This window comes from Leptodactylus fuscus, chromosome 7, assembly GCF_031893055.1.
Source record: "Leptodactylus fuscus isolate aLepFus1 chromosome 7, aLepFus1.hap2, whole genome shotgun sequence".
NCBI lineage: Eukaryota > Metazoa > Chordata > Amphibia > Anura > Leptodactylidae > Leptodactylus > Leptodactylus fuscus.
Genome location: NC_134271.1, coordinates 95,140,485 through 95,159,610, shown reverse-complemented (window position 1 = coordinate 95,159,610; position 19,126 = coordinate 95,140,485). Strand labels below are relative to the sequence as shown.

The window sequence follows — 19,126 nt, the reverse complement described above, 5'->3', positions numbered from 1 at the left end:
TCCATAAATGTAATTCTGCTGATCACCACTAAGTGGCAATGTTGGCTTTTTAATATTTTCAATAGGGATTTTGTATTATTCTTATCTAAGGTAAGGTCAAGACAGTCTGTTTTCATATGCAGGTAATAGATGCTCCATAATGTCTAGTTACAATACTTTTATTCTATTTGAATTTTCTTCTGATGCCCGATAAAATACTCACAGATTTTCCCATTTTTATCACCAGCTTCTCAGTACTTATGTGATCTTTAAAATTTAAGTGACATTTCCTTCTCCGATAGTCATCTTCAGTGAAAGGGATTTCAGGATCATCCTATTAAGAGAAGCAAAAAGTAAAAATTGTCACTTTTACATGTGTTCACATGCAGAGCTTTCTATAGGTAACGCATAACAGATTTTGACATGGTGACTGCAGGGCACATACCGGATCAAGGGGTTTGCTCCGCGCCCAGGTCATCACAGTCGATATTAATATGAACAGTTTTTGGCTCTCAAAGTTTTCAATCTCAGTGTGAAGAGCTAGAGAATAAAAAACATGACTTATATTTAATAATGTGTAATCCCAACTAGACGAAGCATCTGATAATCTTGTATGACCAGTGCCAGACTGGGATGTCTAGGGCCCATCAGTGGAATTGTTTCTAGGGGCCCACCGCCAGGACCACTAGAAATCAGCTGTACCGAGACAGTATGGCTAGCAATGACTGCAATGCTGCTCATACACCATACGATGCGCACCACTGTACTACCCAAACCCACCGCTGTACTCTGGCAAGTGAGCAGCATGGCTCAAGAAATTGCTAACATTACCTGTAACTGCACTGTGCTGGAACAGCTGATTTGCAGAGGTCCTGGCTGTTGGACACGCGCAAATGTGATATTGATGGCCTATCCTAAGGATGGAGTTTACTGCTTCTGGGTCTGTTTTATGTACAGGACAGGCGCCAAAATGGCTCCATACAGCTGATAAGTCTGGGGACCATGTGTCGTCCCACTATCAATCAGGTATTTATGACCTATACTGAGGATAGACCACAAAAAAAATTAAGCCCAGACAACCCCTTTAATATATCCCGTTAATGCCTTCCACACAGGATATTAGACCCCATCACTGCCCCCACACTATGTAACGGCCCCATCACTGGTCCCCATACAGTATGTTTCAGCCGATCTGGATGTATTATTCACAATTGGATCAACAAAACCAGGGAGAACTGGTTAATTTCACTTAAAGATCCCAGCTCCTGCTCTTGGACTCCACTTCCTTCTTCCATAGGCCCTGTGCGCCAAACACCATGCTGCGATGATGTAATGTGCAGCACACGGGGGCCACCTGGAGGCCGAAGAGGAAGATTGCAGTGAGCAGCAGCGGAAATTGGTAAGTTAATAGGGATTGTTACCAGACCCCCACTGCCTATACAAAAAGCAGTGCCCCAAAGTCACGAGACCCACTGGAAGACCACTGTGGCTAGAGGAAATTTTCTGCCCATATTTTGTATTCCATCTCTGGCTAAGGATATTGGCAAAATGTAGTGTACGAATTGCACCATAATTCTTGTAGAAATTACATGAGCTAAAAAAAAGGCCAGAGCTAAGAAAAACCTTAAATGGACCATTTTTTTTTTTTAGAGCGCAAATATTCATGAGAAGTACACCGAAAATAATTGTCTTAAATGTTGTAAATGTATCACAGGAATGACTTAAGTGTTCCATCTCCTTCACAGGGTACCGTGGGAAGGGTAGTAGTGCAGCTGGAAGCTACTATGTCTACATTCTCCTGATCAGTGGGGGTCCCAAAGATCAGACCCCCAGCAATCACTAAATGATGGCTTTTCCTAGCAATATGGCTTTAGTTTATAAGATGGGAATACCTCTTTAGTAGATCTTCCCTCTTCTCTGTTGCTGGTCTCTCCGATGTAATGTAATGAAATATTAATAATAAACAGGTAACAACATTGGTCTCTACTACAGCATGGAGATCCAGTGTGATCACTTCTGGAGAAAGGACCTGTTGCTAGACAACCATTTGCTAACATTTTGTGGTAGAAGCGATTCACTTACCGGACACAGCCCATGATGCTTCCTCAATCTGAGATGGCTCCTCGGTGATGTTATAGATGATGACATCACTCTCCAGAAGATGACTTAATAGTTCATCCTTACTTGAGACCTAAAAAAAAGAAGAATTAGTTTAAATCTTAAACCAGCAATGGCCAAAGTAACGGGCCATGATTTCCTACGCTGCACTGTCCAGTCAGTACTTGGTTGACATGGTGCCCACTGAGTTAACCCCTTAGATATAAAGTGCATTTGTTTGCTACCAGGATATTTGAGATGATTACAATAATTTAACAAAACAGCGCGTTACCACATAAGATTCCACAGGGAACTTCAGCTTCTTGTCAGAAGGACTGGACAGAGTTCCCACAATCTGAAAGAGCCCCTGTTTGCCTGCCACATCTTGTACTGAGTGGTTTTCTTCCTCTTCTTCGGCTCCTTCTTCTGCTTCTTCAAGTGATGCTCCAGCCACACAAGTTGACAGATACTGAAAAAAGGAAAGAAAGCAGATGAAAAATACAGTTTTCTTTATTTAATATGAAAACCAGAGACCATATATATTACGGTTTTGCTGCAATTACCGTCACTGCTGCTATGTCATCACGTCTGCTAGCTACAAGCTTGCAAAGGGAACCGTGCCTAACCCCAGTGACTTGAACAGCGATACACTGCAGCAAAGGGAATGCAGAGCTAAACTAACGCTGTGGCCCCTTCATTCTTAGGCTCTATGAGGGGTCTGGAGGCAGGATGACATATTCACTTTATAAGGTAGAAATATCAAGGAACAAAATCAGAATTCAAAGATGTTTCAATTTAAAAAAAAAAACACAAAACAAACAAAACCCAGCGAGCATCTTCCCAACTTTAATTTTCCTTCAAGTCAACCTCTCCTTTTTTTTTTTTCAAAGTCCTTAAAGGACTATTAATATGACCCCTATTACCCCCTATCTATCCACAGTACAGGGGACTGCAGCACAGCTGTTTATCTGAAAGGGGCTGAGTAGCAGTTCCCTAAACATGGCCAGGATGGGTTTTCAGACAAAGACCATAGTCCCGTCATTTCTGTGATCAGCAGGGACTCTCACTGATCATCATGTTATGGCATATTGTATGGCATATTCTAACCATATGAGATATGAACACTCCTTTAAAGGGGTTGTCCATCAGAAATAAAAAGTTTAATGTTGCGCCCCCTTCAGGCAATGAGCTGCTATTACCAGGGAAACTACTAATGCCTGTGGTATGAAATGGAGCAAAGGGTGATTGTGTACTACATGAGATCTTGCTGAATTCTGCAGAGCAAGGGCTACTGTTTGCAGTGTTGGTCCACTATGACATGGAGGATGGAGAATTAGCAGCCTCTTCCTCTACATGAGGTTCAGGGTCCTGATGACCGACATGGCCTGTCCAGTGCATGTAATCGAAGCATACATAGCTTATTTATTTTTATTTTATTATTTATTTTACTTATTATGGAGTGCCATCATATCCCATAGCGCTTTACGGATATTGTCAATCACTGTCCGATATAGGGCTCACATTCTCAATCACTGTCCCATATAGGGCTCACATTCTCAATCACTGTCCCATACAGGGCTCACAATCTCAATCACTGTCCCATACAGGGCTCACAATCTCAATCACTGTCCCATATAGGGCTCACAATCTCAATCACTGTCCCATACAGGGCTCACAATCTCAATCACTGTCCCATATAGGGCTCACAATCTCAATCACTGTCCCATACAGGGCTCACAATCTCAATCACTGTCCCATATAGGGCTCACAATCTCAATAACTGTCCCATATAGGGCTCACAATCTCAATCACTGTCCCATATAGGGCTCACAATCTCAATCACTGTCCCATATAGGGCTCACAATCTCAATCACTGTCCCATACAGGGCTCACAATCTCAATCACTGTCCCATATAGGGCTGACAATCTCAATCACTGTTCCATATAGGGCTGACAATCTCAATCAATGTCCCATATAGGGCTCACAATCTCAATCACTGTCCCATATAGGGCTCACAATCTCAATAACTGTCCCATATAGGGCTCACAATCTCAATCACTGTCCCATATAGGGCTCACAATCTCAATCACTGTCCCATATAGGGCTCACAATCTCAATCACTGTCCCATACAGGGCTCACAATCTCAATCACTGTCCCATATAGGGCTGACAATCTCAATCACTGTTCCATATAGGGCTGACAATCTCAATCAATGTCCCATATAGGGCTCACAATCTCAATCACTGTCCCATATAGGGCTCACAATCTCAATCACTGTCCCATATAGGGCTCACATTCTCAATCACTGTCCCATATAGGGCTCACAATCTCAATCATTGTCCCATATAGGGCTAACAATCTCAATCATTGTCCCATATAGGGTTCACAATCTCAATCACTGTCCCATACAGGGCTCACAATCTCAATCGCTGTCCCATATAGGGCTGACAATCTCAATCGCTGTCCCATATAGGGCTCACAATCTCAATCACTGTCCCATATAGGGCTCACATTCTCAATCACTGTTCCATATAGGGCTGACAATCTCAATCAATGTCCCATATAGGACTCACAATCTCAATCACTGTCTCATATAGGGCTCACAATCTCAATCACTGTCCCATATAGGGCTCACAATCTCAATCACTGTCCCATATAGGGCTGACAATCTCAATCACTGTTCCATATAGGGCTGACAATCTCAATCAATGTCCCATATAGGACTCACAATCTCAATCACTGTCCCATATAGGGCTCACAATCTCAATCACTGTCCCATACAGGGCACACAATCTCAATCACTGTCCCATACAGGGCTCACAATCTCAATCACTGTCCCATACAGGGCTCACAATCTCAATCACTGTCCCATACAGGGCTCACAATCTCAATCACTGTCCCATACAGGGCTCACATTCTCAATCACTGTCCCATACAGGGCTCACATTCTCAATCACTGTCCCATATAGGGCTCACAATCTCAATCACTGTCCCATATAGGGCTCACAATCTCAATCACTGTCCCATATAGGGCTCACAATCTCAATCACTGTCCCATATAGGGCTCACAATCTCAATCACTGTCCCATATAGGGCTCACAATCTCAATCACTGTCCCATATAGGGCTCACATTCTCAATCACTGTCCCATATAGGGCTCACAATCTCAATCATTGTCCCATATAGGGCTCACAATCTCAATCACTGTCCCATATAGGGCTCACAATCTCAATCACTGTCCCATACAGGGCTCACAATCTCAATCACTGTCCCATATAGGGCTGACAATCTCAATCACTGTTCCATATAGGGCTGACAATCTCAATCACTGTCCCATACAGGGCTCACAATCTCAATCACTGTCCCATATAGGGCTCACAATCTCAATCACTGTCCCATACAGGGCACACAATCTCAATCACTGTCCCATACAGGGCACACAATCTCAATCACTGTCCCATACAGGGCACACAATCTCAATCACTGTCCCATATAGGGCTCACAATCTCAATCACTGTCCCATACAGGGCTCACAATCTCAATCACTGTCCCATACAGGGCTCACATTCTCAATCACTGTCCCATACAGGGCTCACATTCTCAATCACTGTCCCACACAGGGCTCACAATCTCAATCACTGTCCCATATAGGGCTCACAATCTCAATCACTGTCCCATATAGGGCTCACAATCTCAATCACTGTCCCATATAGGGCTGACAATCTCAATCACTGTTCCATATAGGGCTGACAATCTCAATCAATGTCCCATATAGGGCTCACAATCTCAATCACTGTCCCATATAGGGCTCACAATCTCAATCACTGTCCCATATAGGGCTCACATTCTCAATCACTGTCCCATATAGGGCTCACAATCTCAATCATTGTCCCATATAGGGCTCACAATCTCAATCACTGTCCCATATAGGGCTCACAATCTCAATCACTGTCCCATATAGGACTCACAATCTCAATCACTGTCCCATACAGGACTCACAATCTCAATCACTGTCCCATATAGGGATCACAATCTCAATCACTGTCCCATATAGGGCTCACAATCTCAATCACTGTCCCATATAGGGCTGACAATCTCAATCACTGTTCCATATAGGGCTGACAATCTCAATCAATGTCCCATATAGGGCTGACAATCTCAATCACTGTCCCATATAGGGCTCACAATCTCAATCACTGTCCCATATAGGGCTCACATTCTCAATCACTGTCCCATATAGGGCTCACATTCTCAATCACTGTCCCATATAGGGCTCACAATCTCAATCATTGTCCCATATAGGGCTCACATTCTCAATCACTGTCCCATATAGGGCTCACAATCTCAATCATTGTCCCATATAGGGCTCACAATCTCAATCACTGTCCCATATAGGGCTCACAATCTCAATCATTGTCCCATATAGGGCTCACAATCTCAATCACTGTCCCATATAGGGCTCACATTCTCAATCACTGTCCCATATAGGGCTCACAATCTCAATCACTGTCCCATATAGGGCTCACAATCTCAATCACTGTCCCATATAGGGCTCACAATCTCAATCACTGTCCCATACAGGGCTCACAATCTCAATCACTGTCCCATACAGGGCTCACAATCTCAATCACTGTCCCATACAGGGCTCACAATCTCAATCACTGTCCCATACAGGGCTCACAATCTCAATCACTGTCCCATACAGGGCTCACAATCTCAATCACTGTCCCATACAGGGCTCACAATCTCAATCACTGTCCCATATAGGGCTCACAATCTCAATCACTGTCCCATATAGGACTCACAATCTCAATCACTGTCCCATACAGGACTCACAATCTCAATCACTGTCCCATATAGGGCTCACAATCTCAATCACTGACCCATATAGGGCTCACAATCTCAATCACTGTCCCATATAGGGCTCACAATCTCAATCACTGTCCCATATAGGGCTGACAATCTCAATCACTGTTCCATATAGGGCTGACAATCTCAATCAATGTCCCATATAGGGCTCACAATCTCAATCACTGTCCCATATAGGGCTCACAATCTCAATCACTGTCCCATATAGGGCTCACATTCTCAATCACTGTCCCATATAGGGCTCACAATCTCAATCATTGTCCCATATAGGGCTCACAATCTCAATCACTGTCCCATATAGGGCTCACAATCTCAATCACTGTCCCATACAGGGCTCACAATCTCAATCACTGTCCCATATAGGGCTCACAATCTCAATCACTGTCCCATATAGGACTCACAATCTCAATCACTGTCCCATACAGGACTCACAATCTCAATCACTGTCCCATATAGGGCTCACAATCTCAATCACTGTCCCATATAGGGCTCACAATCTCAATCACTGTCCCATATAGGGCTCACAATCTCAATCACTGTCCCATATAGGGCTGACAATCTCAATCACTGTTCCATATAGGGCTGACAATCTCAATCAATGTCCCATATAGGGCTGACAATCTCAATCACTGTCCCATATAGGGCTCACAATCTCAATCACTGTCCCATATAGGGCTCACATTCTCAATCACTGTCCCATATAGGGCTCACATTCTCAATCACTGTCCCATATAGGGCTCACAATCTCAATCATTGTCCCATATAGGGCTCACAATCTCAATCACTGTCCCATACAGGGCTCACAATCTCAATCACTGTCCCATATAGGGCTCACAATCTCAATCACTGTCCCATACAGGGCTCACAATCTCAATCACTGTCCCATATAGGGCTCACAATCTCAATCACTGTCCCATATAGGGCTCACAATCTCAATCACTGTCCCATACAGGGCTCACAATCTCAATCACTGTCCCATATAGGGCTCACAATCTCAATCACTGTCCCATATAGGGCTCACAATCTCAATCACTGTCCCATATAGGACTCACAATCTCAATCACTGTCCCATATAGGGCTCACAATCTCAATCACTGTGCCATATAGGGCTCACAATCTCAATCACTGTCCCATATAGGACTCACAATCTCAATCACTGTCCCATATAGGGCTGACAATCTCAATCACTGTCCCATATAGGGCTGATAATCTCAATCACTGTCCCATATAGGGCTCACAATCTCAATCACTGTCCCATATAGGGCTCACAATCTCAATCACTGTCCCATATAGGGCTCACAATCTCAATCATTGTCCCATATAGGGCTCACAATCTCAATCATTGTCCCATATAGGGCTCACAATCTCAATCACTGTCCCATACAGGGCTCACAATCTCAATCACTGTCCCATATAGGGCTCACAATCTCAATCACTGTCCCATATAGGACTCACATTCTCAATCACTGTCCCATACAGGACTCACAATCTCAATCACTGTCCCATATAGGGCTCACAATCTCAATCACTGTCCCATATAGGGCTCACAATCTCAATCACTGTCCCATATAGGGCTCACAATCTCAATCACTGTCCCATATAGGGCTCACAATCTCAATCATTGTCCCATATAGGGCTCACAATCTCAATCATTGTCCCATATAGGGCTCACAATCTCAATCACTGTCCCATACAGGGCTCACAATCTCAATCACTGTCCCATATAGGGCTCACAATCTCAATCACTGTCCCATATAGGACTCACATTCTCAATCACTGTCCCATACAGGACTCACAATCTCAATCACTGTCCCATATAGGGCTCACAATCTCAATCACTGTTCCATATAGGGCTCACAATCTCAATCACTGTCCCATATAGGGCTCACAATCTCAATCACTGTCCCATATAGGGCTCACAATCTCAATCACTGTCCCATATAGGGCTGACAATCTCAATCACTGTTCCATATAGGGCTGACAATCTCAATCAATGTCCCATATAGGGCTCACAATCTCAATCACTGTCCCATATAGGGCTCACAATCTCAATCACTGTCCCATATAGGGCTCACATTCTCAATCACTGTCCCATATAGGGCTCACATTCTCAATCACTGTCCCATATAGGGCTCACAATCTCAATCACTGTCCCATATAGGGCTCACAATCTCAATCACTGTCCCATACAGGGCTCACAATCTCAATCACTGTCCCATACAGGGCTCACAATCTCAATCACTGTCCCATACAGGGCTCACAATCTCAATCACTGTCCCATACAGGGCTCACAATCTCAATCACTGTCCCATATAGGGCTCACAATCTCAATCACTGTCCCATACAGGGCTCACGATCTCAATCACTGTCCCATATAGGGCTCACAATCTCAATCACTGTCCCATATAGGGCTCACAATCTCAATCACTGTCCCATACAGGGCTCACAATCTCAATCACTGTCCCATATAGGGCTCACAATCTCAATCACTGTCCCATATAGGGCTGACAATCTCAATCACTGTCCCATATAGGGCTGACAATCTCAATCACTGTCCCATATAGGGCTGACAATCTCAATCACTGTCCCATATAGGACTCACAATCTCAATCACTGTCCCATATAGGGCTCACATTCTCAATCACTGTCCCATATAGGGCTCACAATCTCAATCATTGTCCCATATAGGGCTCACAATCTCAATCACTGTCCCACACAGGGCTCACAATCTCAATCACTGTCCCATATAGGGCTCACAATCTCAATCACTGTCCCATATAGGACTCACAATCTCAATCACTGTCCCATATAGGGCTCACATTCTCAATCACTGTCCCATATAGGGCTGACAATCTCAATCACTGTCCCATATAGGGCTGACAATCTCAATCACTATCCCATATAGGGCTCACAATCTCAATCACTGTCCCATATAGGACTCACAATCTCAATCACTGTCCCATACAGGGCTCACATTCTCAATCACTATCCCATACAGGGCTCACAATCTCAATCACTGTCCCATATAGGGCTCGCATTCTCAATCACTGTCCCATACAGGGCTCACAATCTCAATCACTGTCCCATACAGGGCTCACAATCTCAATCACTGTCCCATATAGGGCTGACAATCTCAATCACTGTCCCATATAGGGCTCACATTCTCAATCAATGTCCCATATAGGGCTGACAATCTCAATCACTGTCCCATATAGGGCTGACAATCTCAATCACTGTCCCATACAGGGCTCACAATCTCAATCACTGTCCCATATAGGGCTCACATTCTCAATCACTGTCCCATATAGGGCTCACAATCTCAATCATTGTCCCATATAGGGTTCACAATCTCAATCACTGTCCCATACAGGGCTCACAATCTCAATCATTGTCCCATATAGGGCTCACAATCTCAATCACTGTCCCATATAGGACTCACAATCTCAATCACTGTCCCATATAGGGCTCACATTCTCAATCACTGTCCCATATAGGGCTCACAATCTCAATCACTGTCCCATATAGGGCTGACAATCTCAATCACTGTCCCATACAGGGCTCACAATCTCAATCACTGTCCCATATAGGGCTCACATTCTCAATCACTGTCCCATATAGGGCTGACAATCTCAATCACTGTCCCATACAGGGCTCACATTCTCAATCACTGTCCCATACAGGGCTCACAATCTCAATCACTGTCCCATACAGGGCTCACAATCTCAATCACTGTCCCATACAGGGCTCACAATCTCAATCACTGTCCCATATAGGGCTCACATTCTCAATCGCTGTCCCATATAGGGCTCACATTCTCAATCAGTGTCTCATATAGGGCTGACAATCTCAATCACTGTCCCATATAGGGCTGACAATCTCAATCACTGTCCCATACAGGGCTCACAATCTCAATCACTGTCCCATATAGGGCTCACAATCTCAATCACTGTCCCATACAGGGCTCACAATCTCAATCACTGTCCCATATAGGGCTCACATTCTCAATCACTGTCCCATATAGGGCTCACAATCTCAATCGCTGTCCCATATAGGGCTCACAATATCAATCACTGTCCCATATAGGGCTGACAATCTCAATCACTGTTCCATATAGGGCTGGCAATCTCAATCAATGTCCCATATAGGGCTCACAATCTCAATCACTGTCCCATATAGGGCTGACAATCTCAATCACTGTCCCATATAGGGCTCACATTCTCAATCACTGTCCCATATAGGGCTCACAATCTCAATCACTGTCCCATATAGGGCTCACAATCTCAATCACTGTTCCATATAGGGCTGGCAATCTCAATCAATGTCCCATATAGGGCTCACAATCTCAATCACTGTCCCATATAGGGCTCACAATCTCAATCACTGTCCCATATAGGGCTCACATTCTCAATCACTGTCCCATATAGGGCTCACAATCTCAATCACTGTCCCATATAGGGCTCACAATCTCAATCACTGTCCCATATAGGGCTCACATTCTCAATCACTGTCCCATATAGGGCTCACATTCTCAATCACTGTCCCATATAGGGCTCACAATCTCAATCACTGTCCCATATAGGGCTCACATTCTCAATCACTGTCCCATATAGGGCTCACAATCTCAATCACTGTCCCATATAGGGCTCACATTCTCAATCACTGTCCCATATAGGGCTCACATTCTCAATCACTGTCCCATATAGGGCTCACATTCTCAATCACTGTCCCACATAGGGCTCACATTTTCAATCACTGTCCCACATAGGGCTCACAATCTCAATCACTGTCCCATATAGGGCTCACAATCTCAATCACTGTCCCATATAGGGCTCACAATCTCAATCACTGTCCCATATAGGGCTCACAATCTCAATCACTGTCCCATATAGGGCTCACATTCTCAATCACTGTCCCATATAGGGCTCACAATCTCAATCACTGTCCCATATAGGGCTCACAATCTCAATCACTGTCCCATATAGGGCTCACAATCTCAATCACTGTCCCATATAGGGCTCACATTCATAATCACTGTCCCATATAGGGCTCACAATCTCAATCACTGTCCCATATAGGGCTCACATTCTCAATCACTGTCCCATATAGGGCTCACAATCTCAATCAGTGTCTCATATAGGGCTCACAATCTCAATCACTGTCCCATAAAGGGCTCACATTCTCAATCACTGTCCCATATAGGGCTCACATTCTCAATCACTGTCCCATATAGGGCTCACATTCTCAATCACTGTCCCATATAGGGCTCACAATCTCAATCACTGTCCCATATAGGACTCACAATCTCAATCACTGTCCCATAAAGGGCTCACAATCTCAATCACTGTCCCATATAGGGCTCACAATCTCAATCACTGTCCCATATAGGGCTCACATTCTCAATCACTGTCCCATATAGGGCTCACATTCTCAATCACTGTCCCATATAGGGCTCACAATCTCAATCACTGTCCCATATAGGGCTGACAATCTCAATCACTGTCCCATATAGGGCTGACAATCTCAATCACTGTCCCATATAGGGCTCACATTCTCAATCACTGTCCCATATAGGGCTCACAATCTCAATCACTGTCCCATATAGGGCTCACAATCTCAATCACTGTCCTATATAGGGCTCACAATCTCAATCACTGTCCCATATAGGGCTCACATTCTCAATCACTGTCCCATATAGGGCTCACAATCTCAATCACTGTCCCATATAGGGCTCACAATCTCAATCACTGTCCCATATAGGACTCACAATCTCAATCACTGTCCCATAAAGGGCTCACAATCTCAATCACTGTCCCATATAGGGCTCACAATCTCAATCACTGTCCCATATAGGGCTGACAATCTCAATCACTGTCCCATATAGGGCTCACAATCTCAATCACTGTCCCATATAGGGCTCACAATCTCAATCACTGTCCCATATAGGGCTCACAATCTCAATCACTGTCCCATATAGGGCTCACAATCTCAATCACTGTCCCATATAGGGCTCACAATCTCAATCACTGTCCCATATAGGGCTGACAATCTCAATCACTGTCCCATATAGGGCTCACAATCTCAATCACTGTCCCATATAGGGCTCACAATCTCAATCACTGTCCCATATAGGGCTCACATTCTCAATCACTGTCCCATATAGGGCTCACAATCTCAATCACTGTCCCATATAGGGCTCACAATCTCAATCACTGTCCCATATAGGGCTCACAATCTCAATCACTGTCCCATATAGGGCTCACATTCATAATCACTGTCCCATATAGGGCTCACAATCTCAATCACTGTCCCATATAGGGCTCACATTCTCAATCACTGTCCCATATAGGGCTCACAATCTCAATCAGTGTCTCATATAGGGCTCACAATCTCAATCACTGTCCCATAAAGGGCTCACATTCTCAATCACTGTCCCATATAGGGCTCACATTCTCAATCACTGTCCCATATAGGGCTCACAATCTCAATCACTGTCCCATATAGGGCTCACAATCTCAATCACTGTCCCATATAGGACTCACAATCTCAATCACTGTCCCATAAAGGGCTCACAATCTCAATCACTGTCCCATATAGGGCTCACAATCTCAATCACTGTCCCATATAGGGCTCACATTCTCAATCACTGTCCCATATAGGGCTCACATTCTCAATCACTGTCCCATATAGGGCTCACAATCTCAATCACTGTCCCATATAGGGCTGACAATCTCAATCACTGTCCCATATAGGGCTGACAATCTCAATCACTGTCCCATATAGGGCTCACAATCTCAATCACTGTCCCATATAGGGCTGACAATCTCAATCACTGTCCCATATAGGGCTCACAATCTCAATCACTGTCCCATATAGGGCTCACAATCTCAATCACTGTCCCATATAGGACTCACAATCTCAATCACTGTCCCATAAAGGGCTCACATTCTCAATCACTGTCCCATATAGGGCTGACAATCTCAATCACTGTCCCATATAGGGCTCACAATCTCAATCACTGTCCCATATAGGGCTGACAATCTCAATCACTGTCCCATATAGGGCTGACAATCTACATTCCCTATCATTATGTATTTGGCGTACGGGAGGAAACCAGAGTACCTGGAGAAAACCCCCACAAACTCCTTGCCTGGATTTGTACCCACGACTCCTATTCCCTAATGTGTTAGTGTTCTATCATCTGTATACAGCCTAGGGCTCTCTACCTCACATTATCACAATCTATATTATGGGATTGGTATTGATGTAAGTCACTTCTACACAGTGCTATTACTAGAATCTGGATCTGCATGTATGGGCTGTTTATTAATCCAACTGCAAGTCTCAGCAGGCCTTCATAGCGGCTATTATGAAGAGATGCAGATGACCATAGAGTATAATCTTGACATTACCTTGCCTATGTTCCTGCCGGCATAGGAATCTAAGTGGTTAATGAAGATCCGTTTGGGTCTCACGATTCTTTCACCGTCCTCCGCCATGTTTCTCTACTGGTTGCTAAGGTCGCACAGCGGTTGCTAGGGGCGGTTTGTGTTTCGCTTCGGAGACGGGCTTTGCGTTACTATGGAAACCGTACGTAAGCTAGCCTTCAGCCTCTCAATGTACAGGCAGTGCCGTAGCCACCTATAGAATGTGAAATAGTTTCTAATGGGGGTCTTTCAAGACACAGGCAGCACAGCGGGCACCTAGATTGTATAAAATGCAGTAGCAGTACAGTTGTGGAATTTTGGCTCTTTGCATGAGCTGTATCATTTAGAAAATACTCTGTCTAGCCCTTCCCACTACTAACCTAATGCTATGACACCCTGGCTGATTAGGTCATAATTTCGGATTAAGAAGAAGATAAATGTGCCTGCCTTCAGATAGTGTATTATACCATCCCTCATGAAGGGACCTAGCAGTCCTGAAAGCTTGTAATCTGTCATCATTTTTTGTTAGTCATTAAATAAGGTATCAACTACTGACTCTCAATCTTTACATTAAAGGGATTCAATCATTAAAATGCATTTTTTTCTGACTAAGGGTGCATTCACACTGAGTAAACGCTAGCTTATTCTGAACGTAAAACACGTTCAGAATAAGCGGCGTCTAAAGCAGCTCCATTCATTTCTATGGGAGCGGGGATACGAGCGCTCCCCATAGAAATGAATGGGCTGCTTCTTTCACTCCGTGCAGTCCCATTGAAGTGAATGGGGAGTGCCGGCGTGTACACTCCGGCATGAGCAGAGCTTGCCGTATACGAATAAGCTAGCGTTTACTCAGTGTGAATTCACCCTAACACGTATGAATAGCCTTAAAGGGGCTCTATCATCAAAATTCTGCTAATAGAGCCCCACATATGTGTGAATAGCCTTTAAAAAGGCTATTCAGGCACCATAAATCTCATATTAACCCCCAGTCCCATTTTTAAATAAAAGGATAAAAACATATATGCAAAACTTACCTGAACGTGCACCCTGGGCGGAGATAAACGATGTGACGTCAGCTTCGGGCACGCCTGCCTCTTCTGTCTTCTTGGAGTAATGCCCTCTTGCTCTGTGTCTTCTTCCGGCTTCTCGTGAAATCCCGTAGTAGCGCTTCCCTCCGAATCGCTACTGCGCAGACTCAGTCCCCGTAGACGTACGCGACAGTACTGCGCATGCACAGTACAATCGCAAACTGCCATTAAGTGAAATGGCAAGTGAGCCTGCGCAGTAGCGAATCGGAGGGAAGCGCTACTACACAGGCGCGGGATTTCACGAGAAGAAGCCGGAAGAAGACACGGAGCAAGAGGGCGTTACTCTAAGAAGTCAGAAGAGGCAGGCGAGCCCGAAGCTGACGTCGCACCGTGCACCCCCACCCAGGGTGCACGTTCAGGTAAGTTTTGCATATATGTTTTTATCCTTTTATTTAAAAACGGGACCGGGGGTTAATATAACATTTACGGTGCCTGAATAGCCTTCTTAAAGGCTATTCACGCATATGTGGGGCTCTATTAGCATGATTTTGCTGATAGAGCCCCTTTAAGAAAGACTATTCTCCTACCTTTAGCTGTCTTCTCCGCGCCGCCGTTTGGTAGAAATCCCGGTTTTCTTCTGTATGCAAATGAGTTTTCTCGCAGCACTAGGGACTGTCCTCAGCACTCAAACAGCACTGGGGGCGTCCCCAATGCTACGAGAGAAATCTCCAGCGCCGCCTCTCTTTTTGCCTGGAACGGCCTCTCCCTGCGTCTTCTCTCGGCGCTAGCTTCAAACTTCTAGCCATGTACAGTCGGCTCTGCTGTCGGGCCTCGGGCAGAGCCAACTGCACATGCCCGCGGCAATCTTCCTGTGGGTAAACTGGTGTAAGCAGCCACAAGAAAATGGCTGCGGGCATGCACATGCCTAGAAGTTTGAAGCCAGCGCTGGAAGAAGACGCAGGGAGAGGCCATTCCAGGCAAAGATAGAGGCGTCGCTGGAGATTTCTCTCGCAGCACTGGGGACGCCCCCAGTGCTGTTTGAGCGCTGGTGACTGCGCCCCAGTGTTGCGGCGGCGTGGAGAAGATATCTAAAGGTAGGAGAAAAATAGCCTTTCTTAAGGCTATTCCTACATCTAAGGGAATAAAAAAAAGTGCATTTTAATGATTGAATCCCTTTAAAAAGAAGAGTGAGACCCGTTTGGGGGTGGGGGGTTAGTCCTGCAGAGGCTTGGTTATCGGTCTAAGGAGTGGGTTTAATTGTGTAGAGGCAGGGTTAGAAGTATAAGGGGTGGGTTTTGAGGTAGTAATTCAGAACTATAGGCGATAAGCAGTTGCTCAGACACAGCAGAGTTTGACATATGTTGCTCCTGGTCTCTTGTTTAGCAATCTTCTAATAACATGAGAGAAGCCGCCCCCTTGGCAACACAGAAGTCTCCCTGTTCACACAGGTGTCAAGCTCAGGCTGCATTGCAGAGCCCCCCAAAAATCAGGACTTTTTCTCCACCACTTTCAGTTTCAAAATGACAGACACGTCAATGGGGTCCCCCGGGCTCCTTTTCTGTAACTGCTGCTTTAGCGGTCTAGCTCTCCGTCCTTCGGGTCCCCCTTGAGAGCTCGGTACTATTATCAAGCAAATGTTAATTCACACTTTGCTAAGTACGTGGCAAGGTTAGTGATACTAGCTAGCAGGTAAGCTCTGGGCTCCAGCCCTGGACAAGACACCTACACTCTGCCGCAGCAGTGGCCATAACAGTCAGAAATTAAACTCTGGACCCTCCGTTTATTGGAGACTTTTGCACCGGGTGTGACTACAAGGCATGAGGATGTAGCATGTGAAGGCTGTACTTAGTGCAGTGTAAAAAAACGCACCACCCATTGGACAGCCTATAGGTGCAACTGGGTTCAGTCCATTTGGAAGAATCCGCACCGAAAATGCAAGATGAAAGAAGTCACAATGACTGAGTAATATAGGGGTTGTCTGGGGAGTTTAGATTCACTTACCTTCAACAGACTCTAGATGATGGACCGAATGGTTCCAGCCTCGTTGTGACTCCGGTTTAGTGCTCACCCCCTCCTTTCTTGCTTGATCTCAACGGTTACCATCTGCATAGTCAGCCAGCAACCATAGCATAGGTAATTGTGAGATGTGATGATGAGAGCCCCAGCTATGTATTTCTAGTCATGTGTTTTTCTTCGGTGTATTATTACTTGGTCACATTAAACCTTTTGACTTCAGTAATGTGGGTTCTCTGCTCTGTAATCAAAGCCCTTTGTTGTCCTGTCTCTAGTCCATCAGCATACCCGTGCTAATCTCGTTATCATAGCAGGAGATCCCCAGGACGATGTGTATTGTAACCCTACTTAGCACACAAAACCCAGACTCCATGTCTTTAGCCAAAACTACAAAGAAAATATGGTTTTATGACAATATTTAGGAGAACCTCCCACAGTTGCGCCGTTAAATTCCTCCGATGCACAAGATGAACGATTCAAATCTAGGCATGTTACTGTTGGGCACAGGGAAAAGGTCCAGACACCCAACTCAATAATGGAGATCTCGCCACAAACCCCTTTCCTCAATCGATGGTCATATCCCGAGGAAATGACACCAGATGGAGATGGAGGGCGGGACTTCCCCTCCTAGTGACATCACTCAGGGAAGAAACTAAAATAGATATATGGTCTCACTCCTAAACAACGGTAGAGTGTTCTTGATTTCTGGACAGCATGTAGGGGACACATGCTCTATTATTATCTATTATTTTATTCCCTTTTTATTTCCTGTGCTTTTACCTGTATTTGCTTGACCATCCATTGATGTGTATTTCTATATATGTTAATAGCTAGTACCGACCCACTTGGGTTAATAAATATATTATAAAACTCGTTTCATATTAGCCTATAAATTCAGGCACTCATGGGGCATGAATGGAAGGTAAGAAGGGTTATCACAAGTGTGCCAAGTGGCTTGGAAAAGTAAGATTCGTCACACGGGGGAAGACAGCAACCCAGGTTCAGAGTGCTGCTTCCAATCATGTGACCCAGGAGTGCAGACAAGGCCAGAACCCCTGAGTCCATCATCAAGAGTTTGCCAGATCAGGTAAGTAGATCTAAACTCCCCGGTTAACCCCTTTAAAGTGACAGGCACTAAATACCCAGTGAAGCAAAGAGTCATCACAGCTTAAAGCAAAGTGTAGTATTTCACAGTATACACAGTACAATTCCTAACAATTGCAATATACCAACAAATTATATGCACAAAAATAGCATATGAGGGCCCATTGTGAGGGCACTATCACTGCTTAAGGCAATAATTATGGAAAGTGATGGCTTCCACCTTACAGCTTTAATTTCCCCAAGCGGACCCCTTGAATAGCAGGTATGTACCAAGCATCAGGCACCACCTCACCTCTATTGTGGGCATCTGTTAAGTCTTTATTCACATGAACATTGTTGATGGCTGTCACATAGCTGCAATGAAATAAATGCATGTGAATGGACTGATTTTTCTGAAGGTCCATTTTAACTGACTGTCAAGAAATAGGACATATCCCAATTTTTCCCATTTTCACTTATCCCTCAATACACTGAAATAGTTGTGGGATCCGTGTTCCATGGATGCCAAATTGCTATGAAAAACGTCTCTTTTTCCCGGTTAGTTTGCATATCGATCATATGAATGGAGGCTAACTTGCTGTACCGAGCCCCGCACCATCCATGTTAACTA

The 19,126-nt window shown here is 44.7% G+C and overlaps 1 protein-coding gene across 2 annotated transcripts in view; it reads right to left on the bottom strand.

The window, feature by feature from the left end:
- Positions 1-19,126, bottom strand: part of AK7 (adenylate kinase 7) — a 37,346-nt gene that overhangs the window by 16,979 nt on the left and 1,241 nt on the right. Inside the window, exons 2-6 of one of the 2 annotated variants that reach the window (XM_075282571.1) lie at positions 18,809-18,870; positions 2,369-2,545; positions 2,062-2,170; positions 425-519; positions 203-313 (exon numbers count right to left, since the gene is read on the bottom strand). In XM_075282571.1, the coding sequence (XP_075138672.1) occupies positions 203-313; positions 425-519; positions 2,062-2,170; positions 2,369-2,545; positions 18,809-18,823 (507 nt within the window). In that variant the 5' untranslated portion in view covers positions 18,824-18,870. Of the gene's footprint in view, positions 1-202; positions 314-424; positions 520-2,061; positions 2,171-2,368; positions 2,546-14,356; positions 14,444-18,808; positions 18,871-19,126 lie in introns of those variants that run through there. The other variant, XM_075282570.1, reaches the window with a different exon arrangement.